At 43.6% G+C, this 12,174-nt stretch overlaps 1 protein-coding gene across 2 annotated transcripts in view; it reads left to right on the top strand.

Moving 5' to 3' along the window:
* LOC106612632 (proprotein convertase subtilisin/kexin type 7) overlaps positions 1 to 12,174 on the top strand; it is a 28,563-nt gene that overhangs the window by 784 nt on the left and 15,605 nt on the right. For both annotated transcript variants that reach the window (XM_014213975.2, XM_014213977.2), the window contains exons 2-5: positions 1,841 to 2,314; positions 2,801 to 2,935; positions 6,481 to 6,646; positions 11,868 to 11,958. In XM_014213975.2, the coding sequence (XP_014069450.1) occupies positions 1,901 to 2,314; positions 2,801 to 2,935; positions 6,481 to 6,646; positions 11,868 to 11,958 (806 nt within the window). In that variant the 5' untranslated portion in view covers positions 1,841 to 1,900. The remainder of the gene's footprint in view (positions 1 to 1,840; positions 2,315 to 2,800; positions 2,936 to 6,480; positions 6,647 to 11,867; positions 11,959 to 12,174) is intronic.

The following is a 12,174-nucleotide window of genomic DNA, read 5'->3' on the forward strand; positions in this document are numbered from 1 at the left end:
AACACTACACAGCTGATTCCAGTAATCAAAGCTTGCTGATGAGTTGGCTATTTGAATCAGCTGTGTAGTGTTAGGGCAAAAACAAAAATGTGCACCCATGGGGGAAGTTTGGGAAAGCCTGTCCTAGCACAATAATGGACAAAAGCAGGGTTTCCCAACCCTCTCCCTGGCCCACACAGATGTTTCACATTTTAGTTTTAACCCTACATTGGCACGCCAGATTAAATTAGTCAAAGCTGTGATGATTAGTTGACTAATTGAATCAGGTGTGGCAGTTTAGAGTTAAACCAAAGAGGAAGAGAGGCCCAATTCTGTGGAAAATCTGTCTCCCACCAGCAAGTGGTGTTTTTGTATGGAGGTCAATGAGTGTTGAATTTGGTTAACAAATAAAATGTATGGCTTATTTGCTACATGAGGCGTATTTTTAATTAGAGGTTTTGTAGTGCTGGCGTTAAGCGTGTACTGATAAGTAGGACATGTGACATCCCGGCAAGTTGTCTCAAGATGGCTATGCATATTCATGGAATGAGACTAGTAGCATAGCCACTCTCCATTGAATACAGGTGGTTGATGTCAACAACCCTCATAGAATAGTAAAAAATAGGACAACAATAATGAGAGATCCATCAATCCAAAGAAAGGATAGGCGGGAGCTAGACTGCCTGCCATGCTGCTTTGTGGACAACGACTCCCATTGTTAGGGTGGAGATACATGTATATTGTCTGTACATCTATAATCTTTGGTTAAAACAAAAATGTAAAACGTATAGGGGGAGGAAGCGAGGGTTGGGGAAATCCTGGACTAAAAGAGCCTAATAATCTAAGGACCTTACGTGTTCTGTTAAGAGGCGAATTGGCACTGGCAGCCTAAACTGCCAAATGCTCCCATCTAAACGTAAATCGATTCTCAATTGTGGTACGGTTCTTGAAACATAAAGCCCTTTACTTTAATAACACCAAATAATTTTACAAATGCAAAATATACACTTACTGTACACTGTTTTTAAGTGGTTTTAGCACAGTATTTTTCAGTGACAACACTTTAACAAAACCTCCCCGGCCAGAAGATTCAATTGTCAATTAGCGCTAAAGGTAGTTATGCATGGGCTATCCCTGTCCTAGTGTTGATGTCCTTGGAATAACCTGTTGAACTGGTCGAACCACCCAGAAATGATAACCTGAGTCTTTCCCTTTGTTGATGTAGTCTAGTTTATTCTGCTTTTCGCTAGATTCTCCAATCTTAATTTACAAGCATCACAAAATGTGGGTTCAAGTGGCCTCTGTTCACACCGTCGTAAACAACACAATTTGTGTGAATTCGTGTCACGACAAGTCTGTGTGCGCTGTAATATGAATAACATGCATGATTCTCTTAGTCAGGTTATAGTCCTATTCTTTCCTAACAGAGAAAAAGGGCATGTCAATACCCAGCAAAATATGCATTGGTCACAATGGCTTTGTCATTTTGTAGAACTTGAGTTGATTCATATGCTACATGGAGTTGTCCTTGTATTCTGTGGTTAGACTAGCCTATCATTAGCAGGATCATAGTGTTACATGGATATGGTAAAACATGTACCGTCCGCCTCTCCAGTGTCAGTAACAGCACAATGTTATATAGGCCTGGTGCTGTGATTGGCTGGAGTTCTGATATGAACAGTGTGCCAATGGAGGGTGTGTACCAGTGCATTACTTTGAGGGCTGTTGAATATGAGAACTGGTCTGTTGTTGTGAAATCTCGCTACTGCCTTTTGAATGCCACACTGCAGTGGAGCCATCTCTCCCTCTTCTGTGTGTCCAGCTACTTTCTCTACTCCTCCTCACCACCCTGTCTCCTCAGGCTGCAGGTCCTAATGTGGAGGCGGAGCAGAACTTGCGTTGAGCACGTGCCTGTGTTGCCATGGGGTCACCCCCCTTGTTCCTGCTCCTCCTGGGCCTGACCCCTATGCTCCGCCTGACTGTTCATACCTTCCACACGTCCGCCCCTCCCCCGGCTCCTCCTCCCTCCTGTGGGCCGGGCCAGTCCTGGGCCGTCCGGCTGCACACAGACTCAGAGCTGCTGGAGGCTGAAGGCTCCACCCTTCACGAGCTGGCCAGCAGGGTGGCTGAGCAGGCTGGCCTGGAGAACAGGGGCCAGATAGGGCAGCTGGAAGGCCACTACCTGCTCTGTGCCGGGCCTGAGGAGGAGGGCAGGCCGGGGGATGTGCTGGCAGCCCACCCTCATGTGCTCTGGCACTCCCAGGAGCAGGTCCTCAGCCGCTCCAAGAGGGCAATAGCCTTCAACGACCCCAGATACCCATTACAGTGGCACCTGGTGAGAATTAGGCCTAATTTGTCTTCTTTATTTTATTTCAGAACTGTTTCATAGCTAAGCAATATTCAGATCTACTTACTGCACACCTATAGCCTATAGAATATTCAAATCTACTTACTACACACTTATAGAACATTCAAATCTACTTAATGCACACTTATAGCCTATAGAATATTCAAATCTACTTACTGCATGCACACTTATAGCCTATAGAATATTCAAATCTACTTACTGCATGCACACTTATAGCCTATAGAATATTCAAATCTACTTACTGCATGCACACTTGTAGCCTATAGAATATTCAGATCTACTTACTGCATACTTATAGCCTATAGAATATTCAGATCTGTAAGAATGCACAGTACTTTTTAAACTGTCGGCTATATGCCACGTTTATTTTCATTCCTCATTTGCAAACAATGTCTTCAACTCTGTAACCTTTGTCACTTCCCTGCTCTTCTCCTCCTCTCCACCCACCCGCAGCACAACGATGTCAGGGTGGGCATGGACATCAATGTGACTGGTGTATGGGAGCACAACATCACAGGGACAGGGGTGACAGTGGTGGTCGTGGACGATGGGGTTCAGCACACCCTCCAGGACATTCAGCCAAACTATGTGAGTTTCATACTCTGAAATCTTCATCCCTAACTACAACGTTTTCAGACAAGATAGAACGACCAAATGGGGCAGTGTTGCAATCTACTGCAGAGATAGCTTGCAGAGTTCTGTCCTACTATCCAGGTCTGTACCCAAACAATTTGAACTTCTACTTTTAAAAATCCATCTCTCTAAAAACAAGTCTCTCACCGTTGCCGCCTTCTATAGACCACCCTCTGCCCCCAGCTGTGCTCTGGACACCATATGTGAACTGATTGCCCCCCATCTATCTTCAGAGCTCGTGCTACTAGGTGACCTAAACTGGGACATTCTTAACACCCCAGCCATCCTACAATCCAAGCTTGACGCCCTCAATCTCTCACAAATTATTAATGAACCCACCAGGTACCACCCCAAAGCCGTAAACACTGGCACCCTCATAGATATCATCCTAACCAATTTGCCCTCTAAATACACCTCTGCTGTTTTCAACCAAGATCTCAGCGATCACTGCCTCATTGCCTGCATCCGTAATGGGTCTACGGTCAAACGACCTCCACTCATCACTGTCAAACGCTCCCTGAAACATTTCAGTGAGCAGGCCTTTCTAATCGACCTGGCCCTGGTATCCTGGAAGGATATTGACCTCATCCCGTCAGTAGAGGATGCCTGGTTATTTAAAAAAAATGCCTTCCTCACCATCTTAAATAAGCATGCCCCATTCAAGAAATTTAGAACCAGGAACAGATATAGCCCTTGGTTCTCCCCAGACCTGACTGCCCTTAACCAACACAAAAACATCCTATGGCGTTCTGCATTAGCATCAAACAGCCCCCGTGATATGCAACTTTTCAGGGAAGTTAGAAACCAATACACACAGGCAGTTAGAAAAGCTAAGGCTAGCTTTTTCAAGCAGAAATTTGCTTCCTGCAACACAAATTCAAAAAAGTTCTGGGACATTGTAAAGTCCATGGAGAATAAGAACACCTCCTCCCAACTGCCCACTGCACTGAGGATAGGAAACTCTGTCACCACCGATAAACCCACTATAATTGAGAATTTCAATAAGCATTATTCTACGGCTGGCCATGCTTTCCACCTGGCTACCCCTACTGCAGTCAACAGCACTGCACCCCCCACAGCTACTCGCCCAAGCCTTCCCCATTTCTCCTTCTCCCAAATCTATTCAGCTGATATTCTGAAAGAGCTGCAAAATCTGGACCCCTACAAATCAGCCGGGCTAGACAATCTGGACCCTTTCTTTCATAAATTATCTGCCGAAATTATTGCAACCCCTATTACTAGCCTTTTCAACCTCTCTTTCGTGTCGTCTGAGATTCCCATAGATTGGAAAGCAGCTGCTGTCATCCCCCTCTTCAAAGGAGGGGACACTCTTGACCCAAATTGCTATAGACCTATATCCATCCTACCCGCCTTTCTAAGGTCTTCGAAAGCCAAGTCAACAAACAGATTACCGACCATTTCGAATCCCACCGCACCTTCTCCGCTATGCAATCTGGTTTCAGAGCTGGTCATGGGTGCACCTCAGCCACGCTCAAGGTCCTAAACGATATCGTAACCGCCATCGATAAGAAACAATACTGTGCTGCCGTTTTCATTGACCTGGCCAAAGCTTTCGACTCTGTCAATCACCACATCCTCATCGGCAGACTCAATAGCCTTGGTTTCTCTAATGATTGCATCGCCTGGTTCACCAACTACTTCTCTGATAGAGTTCAGTGTGTCAAATCAGAGGGCCTGTTGTCCGGACCTCTGGCAGTCTCTATGGGGAGCCACAGGGTTCAATTCTTGGGCCAACTCTTTTCTCTGTATACATCAATGATGTCGCTCTTGCTGCTGGTGAGTCTCTGATCCACCTCTACGCAGACGACACCATTCTGTATACTTCTGGCCCTTCTTTGGACACTGTGTTAACAACCCTCCAGACGAGCTTCAATGCCATACAACTCTCCTTCCGTGGCCTCCAACTGCTCCTAAATACAAGTAAAACTAAATGCATGCTCTTCAACCGATCGCTGCCTGCACCTGCCCACCTGTCCTGCATCACTACTCTGGACGGTTCTGACTTAGAATATGTGGACATACAAATACCTAGGTGTCTGGTTAGACTGTAAACTCTCCTTCCAGACTCACATCAAACATCTCCAATCCAAAGTTAAATCAGAATTGGCTTCCTATTTCACAACAAAGCATCCTTCACTCATGCTGCCAAACATACCCTCGTAAATCTGACCATCCTACCGATCCTCGACTTTGGCGATGTCATTTACAAAATAGCCTCCAATACCCTACTCAACAAACTGGATGCAGTCTATCACAGTGCCATCCGTTTTGTCACCAAAGCCCCATATACTACCCACCACTACGACCTGTACGCTCTCGTTGGCTGGCCTTCGCTTCATAATCGTCGCCAAACCCACTGGCTCCAGGTCATTCTACAAGACCCTGCTAGGTAAAGTCCCCCCTTATCTCCGCTCACTGGTCACCATAGCAGCACCCACCTGTAGCACGCGCTCCAGCAGGTATATCTCTCTGGTCACCCCCAAAGCTAATTCCTCCTTTGGCCGTCTCTCTTTCCAGTTCTCTGCTGCCAATGACTGGAACGAACTACAAAAATCTCTGAAACTGGAAACACTTATCTCCCTCACTAGCTTTAAGCACCAGCTGTCAGAGCAGCTCACAGATCACTGCCCCTGTACATAGCCCATCTATAATTTAGCCCAAAGAACTACCTCTTCCCCTACTGTATTTATTTATTTTATTTATTTTATTTTGCTCCTTTGCACCCCATTATCTCTATTTCTACTTTGCACTTTCTTCTACTACAAATCCACCATTCCAGTGTTTTACTTGATATATTGTATTTATTTTGCCACCATGGACTTAAAAAAAATATATATTTTATTTATTTTTATTTATTTTTTGCCTTTACCTCCCTTATCTCACCTCATTTGATCACATTGTACATGGACTTATTTTTCTACTGTATTATTGACTGTATATTTGTTTTACTCCATGTGTAACTCTGTGTTGTTGTATGTTGTCGAACTGCTTTGCTTTATCTTGGCCAGGTCGCAATTGTAAATGAGAACTTGTTCTCAACTTGCCTACCTGGTTAAATAAAGGTGAAATAAATAAATAAATAAATACTGGCCACATCTAGGCCTATTTCATTTTGAAGCTTTTTACTATTAAAATGGGTAAGCTGACGCACACCCCAAAGTCTTTTGTAGAGGTTCTGACTTACGGAGAGTAAACTATAAAAAGAAGGTATGTCACAGACTCTAATTATGCTCCCAAATATTTTATGGGTATCACAACCAACGTTCCGGCACACAGTGCCTTTGTCAGGGTTAGGGTTCAGTGCACCGAAGAAGGCACAGTGTGCCATTACATTTTTGGGAGCATAATTAGTGACTTTGTTTCTTTTTAAAGCTTTTTGCTGATGTCATCATGTAGTATGTTCTTTTCCAAATTCACATTCTCACATGCTTTATTCTTGACCAATACAAATGTTGTCGTGCTTCATTCTGTCCCTATAGAGTCCAGAGGGCAGTTATGACTTGAACTCCAACGACCCGGACCCCATGCCCCACCCGGACGCCCGCAGTGACAACCACCACGGCACGCGCTGCGCTGGGGAGATCGCCGCTGTCTCCAACAACAGCTTCTGCGCTGTGGGCGTGGCCTATGGCAGTAAAGTGGCAGGTACATTGTGTGTTTGGAAAGCATGGTTATGGTAACAATCAGAAGATTTTACAGGGTTGTATTCATTAGTGCACACCTTAGTAAATAGTTTTGCACGGAAAATGAACATTTGTGTTGCTTTTTGGACAAGATCAAGTAGTCCCTCTCTGTTTGTCCTTTTCTTCAGTTTGGTGCCTAGGGGGGAATTCAGACCCAAGATAGGCGCGCATAAATTGAACTTTTCTCTCTACGAGTATTCTGATCTTGAACGAATGTGACAGCCAGCTAAACGTTTGGGGTGGATATCATTGAAATTGAGGTGCCAGAGGTGTACACCGTGTTCTGACCTTGACTTAATTCCCTTATAATTCCACCACCTTTACGCGCAAGGAAACCATGACTAATGTCGAGCATCTGTTGGTTCAAAGTAGAAAAACATATATTTCCAATAGTAATGACACCATTCTCCATGCATGGTAATGTATAATTGAAGTCGGAAGTTTACATACACTTAGGTTGGAGTCATTAAAACTCGTTTTTCAACCACTCCGCAAATTTCTTGTTAACAAACTATAGTTTTGGCAAGTCGGTTAGGACATCTACTTTGTGAATGACACAATTGTTTACAGACAGATTATTTCACTTATAATTCACTGTATCACAAATCCGGTGGGTCAGACTTTACATACACTAAGTTGACTGTGCCTTTAAACAGATTGGAAAATTCCAGAAAATGATGTCATGGCTTTAGAAGCTTCTGATAGGCTAATTGACATCATTTGAGTCAATTGGAGGTGTACCTGTGGATGTATTTCAAGGCCTACCTTCAACCTCAGTGCCTCTTTGCTTGACATCATGGGAAAATCAAAAGAAATCAGCCAAGACCTCAGAAAAAAAAAATGTTGTCCTCCACAAGTCTGGTTCATCCTTGGGAGCAATTTCCAAATGCCTGAAGGTACCACGTTCATCTGTACAAACAACAGTACGCAAGTATAAACACCATGGGACCACGCAGCCATCATGCCGCTCAGGAAGGAGACGCGTTCTGTCTCCTAGAGATGAACGTACTTTGATGCGAAAAGTGCAAATCAATCCCAAAACAACAGCAAAGGACCTTGTGAAGATGCTGGAGGAAACAGGTACAAAAGTATCTGTATCCACAGTAAAATGAGTCCTATATCGACATAACCTGAAAGGCCGCTCAGCAAGGAAGAAGCCACTGCTCCAAAACTGCCATAAAAAAGCTAGGCTACGGTTTGCAACTGCACATGGTGACAAAGTTCGTACTTTTTGGAGAAATGTCCTCTGGTCTGATAAAACAAATATAGAACTGTTTGGCCGTAATGGCCATCATTATGTTTGGTGTAAAAAGGGGGAAGCTTGCAAGCCGAAGAACACCATCCCAACCGTGAAGCACGGGGGTGGCAGCATCGTGGTGTGGGGGTGCGTTGCTGCAGGAGGGACTGGTGCGCTTCACAAAATAGATGGCATCATGAGGTAGGAAAAATTATGTGGATATATTGAAGCAACATCTCAAGACATCGGTCAGGAAGTTAAAGTTAAATCCCACCGTACCTTCTCCGCTACGCAATCTGGTTTCAGAGCTGGTCATGGGTGCACCTCAGCCACACTCAAGGTCCTAAACGACATCATAACCGCCATCGATAAGAGACATTACTGTGCAGCCGTATTCATCGACCTGGCCAAGGCTTTCGTCTCTGTCAATCACCACTTTATTATTGGCTGACTCGACAGCCTTGGTTTCTCAAATGATTGCCTCGCCTGGTTTATCAACTACTTCTCTGATAGAGTTCAGTGTGTCAAATCGGAGGGCCTGTTGTCCGGACCTCTGGCAGTCTCTATGGGTGTGCCACAGGGTTCAATTCTCGGGCCGACTCTCTTCTCTGTATACATCAATGATGTTGCTCTTGCTGCTGGTGATTCTCTGATCCACCTCTACACAGACGACACCATTCTGTATACTTCTGGCCCCTCTTTGGACACTGTTAACTAACCTCCAGACGAGCTTCAATACCATACAACTGTCCTTCCGTGGCCTCCAACTGCTCTTAAACGCAGGTAGAACTAAATGCATGCTATTCAATCGATCACTGACCGCACCTGCTCGCCCGTCCAGCATCACTACTCTGGACGGCTCTGACTTAGAATATGTGGACAACTACAAATACCTGGGTGTCTGGTTAGACTGTAAACTCTCCTTCCAGACTCACATTAAGCATCTCCAATCCAACATTAAATCTAGAATCGGCTTCCTATATTGCAACAAAGCATCCTTCACTCATGCTGCCAAACACACCCTTGTAAAACTGACCATCCTACCGATCCTCGACTTCGGTGATATCATCTATAAAATAGCCTCCAACACTCTACTCAACAAACTGGATGCAGTCTATCACAGTGCCATCCGTTTTGTCACCAAAGCCCCATATACTACCCACCACTGCGACCTGTACGCTCTCGTTGGCTGGCCTTCGCTTCATAATCGTCGCCAAACCCACTGGCTACAGGTTATCTACAAGTCTCTGCTAGGTAAAGCCCCGCCTTATCTCCGCTCACTGGTCACCATAGCAGCACCCACCCGTAGCACGCGCTCCAGCAGGTATATCTCACTGGTCACCCCCAAAGCCAATTCCTCCTTTGGTCATCTTTCCTTCCAGTTCTCTGCTGCCAATGACTGGAACGAACTGCAAAAATCTCTGAAGCTGGAGACTCATGTCTCCCTCACTAGCTTTAAGCACCAACTGTCAGAGCAGCTCATGGATCACTGCACCTGTACATACCCCATCTGTAAACAGCCCATCTATCTACCTCCCTCATCCCCATACTGTATGTATTTATTTATCTTGCTCCTTTGCACCCCAGTATCTCTACTTGCACATTCATCCATCTTCTGCACATCTACCATTCCAGTGTTTAACTGCTATATTGTAATTACTTCGCCACCATGGTCTATTTATTGCCTTAACTTACCTCATTTGCACTCACTGTATATAGACTTTTTGTTTTCTTTTGTTCTACTGTATTATTGACTGTATGTTTTGTTTATTCCATGTGTAACTCTGTGTTGTTGTATGTGTCGAGTTGCTATGCTTTATCTTGGCCAGGTCGCAGTTGCAAATGAGAACTTGTTCTCAACTAGACTACCTGGTTAAATATAGGTGAAATTAAAAAATTTAAAAGCTTGGTTGCAAATGGGTCTTCCAAATGGACAATGACACCAAGCATACTTTCAAAGTTGTGGCAAAATGGCTTAAGGACAACAAAGTCAAGGTATTGGAGTGGCCATCACAAAGCCCTGACCTCAATCCTATAGAACATTTGTGGGCAGAACTGAAAAAGGGTGTGGGAGCAAGGAGTCCTACAAACCTGACTCGGTTACACCAGCTCTGTCAGGAGGAATGGGCCAAAATTCACCCAACTTATTGTGGAAGGCTACCTAAAACGTTTGACCCAAGTTAAACAATTTAAAGGCAATGCTACCAAATACTAATTGAGTGTATGTAAACGTCTGACCCACTGGGAATGTGATGAAAGAAATGAAAGCTGAACTGAATCATTCTCTCTACTATTACTCTGACATTTCACATTCTTAAAATAAAGTGGTGATCCTAACTGACCTAAGACAGGGAATTTTTACAAGGATTAAATGTCAGGAATTGGGAAACTGAGTTTAATGTATTTGGCTAAGGTGTATGTAAACTTCAGACTTCAACTGTAGTTAAATTAGTATTTGTTTGGAAAAGGGGATTGTAATTACAAATGGCAATTGTTTTAGCAAGCATTTCGCTACACCCACAATACCATCTGCTAAATATGTGTATGTGACCAATAAAATGTTATTTGATTTTAGCTTAGTTATCCTTATGATCGCTAGAGACGAATGTGAAACAAGTCATGGAGGAAAACGGAAAATAATATCAACGTGACGTATTTCGGCCTCTTTTCCACTGTGATGTAGGCTATAAATAGCTGTGACAATATGTTTTGATTAACGGATGTCCTATACACCCAAGCTATAGGTTTCTGTAGCATCAAACCTACTGAGTTGATTTATGCCCTCTAGAAAGTTGAATTATATGTCCAGGCTTTCATCCATTACATTTTTTTGTGTTAGTTTCCATTTTGCATCATTCCATTCTGTTTAACTTTCTTTCCTCTGTCATGTCTGTGTAGTTGTTCCTGAGGATTGCTAGCAATAGTGGAACATTTTAGGCTAACGTTGTGCAATAATTTGGGACATGGTAGCCTATTTCAGGGTTTCCCAAACTCGGTCCACGGGACATCAAGGGGTGCACGTTTAGTTTTTTGCCTTAACACTACACAGCTGATTAAAATGATCAAAGCTTGATGATTAGTTGATTATTTGAATCAACTGTGTAGTGCTAGGGCAAAAATCAAAACGTTACAGCCCTTGGGGTCCCGAGGACTGAGTTTGGGAAAGCCTGGCCTATTTGAATCATTTATGGAACTCATACCACACTTATCAGTGTGAGCCTGGTGCACGGTTCACGACGACTGGATTGTTGTCATACAGTTCCATTATTAGTAGGGTCGATTTCTAGAGCTATTGTTCAACCCCTATTGTACACTTTTCTCTCACCTTCCAATATTTTATGGTTTAATCAATTTGAATATGGCAACTTTCATGATGAGTCAAACCACAGTTTTTTTCATTCATCAATATATTTTGTGTGTGAAGGCTCTCCAAACCTGTTTTTTATGATTCATAAATACTTTCATAACCCTAAATTATCTACAAGATCAGAGTATTTTAAAATCTACCAATTTGTTGCTGAAACGGAGACAAATAAGTATATATTTAGATGTCTTTATTTTATTGATCCCTAATATTCTGAACCCGTTCTCTATATATTGTCTGTCGAGAAAATGTAAAGGGATACTTTAGATAAATGTGCTGAAAACCCCATTGAATACAAATTCCATGAGGAAATCTGTTGGCCAGCAAGGGGAGGGTTTTCAGCAGTTTAAATAAATGTATTCAGTGTGCATAAGGTATGGCTGAATAACAAATACTGAGAAATGCTTAAATCAAAACATGGAAGGGCAGAAATTTCCTAAGGCTGAATTGGGCCCCTAGTGAATACAACCCTGGTCTGGTTAGGTGCTGAGGAAACTCTCATGGCCCTAGTTTGGTGTAGTTTGGTGCTATCAGATTCGTATGTATTGAAGTCCTTTCTCACGTCATGTTTTGTCTGTTCAGGTATCAGAGTCCTGGATGGGCCGCTCACAGACAGTATGGAGGCGGTGGCTTTCAACAAGCACTACCAGATCAACGATGTCTACAGCTGCAGGTACAACAGCGAGCAGCTCAGCCTCACATGACTCTGAACACGCTTGGTTTGCTTATAATCTGAGCATAAAGCAAAATATTAACCGGAATATACAGCCAACCACAGCTCTAAGCGTGGTTATAAAGATATGCCCTTCTGTCTCTCTAGATTTTTCCTCCGCTGCTCTTTAGTGGCTGTAGGAAAAATGTGTCTGACTCAACTGTGCTCTCCTCTTCC

The sequence above is a fragment of the Salmo salar genome, chromosome ssa09, assembly GCF_905237065.1.
Source record: "Salmo salar chromosome ssa09, Ssal_v3.1, whole genome shotgun sequence".
NCBI lineage: Eukaryota > Metazoa > Chordata > Actinopteri > Salmoniformes > Salmonidae > Salmo > Salmo salar.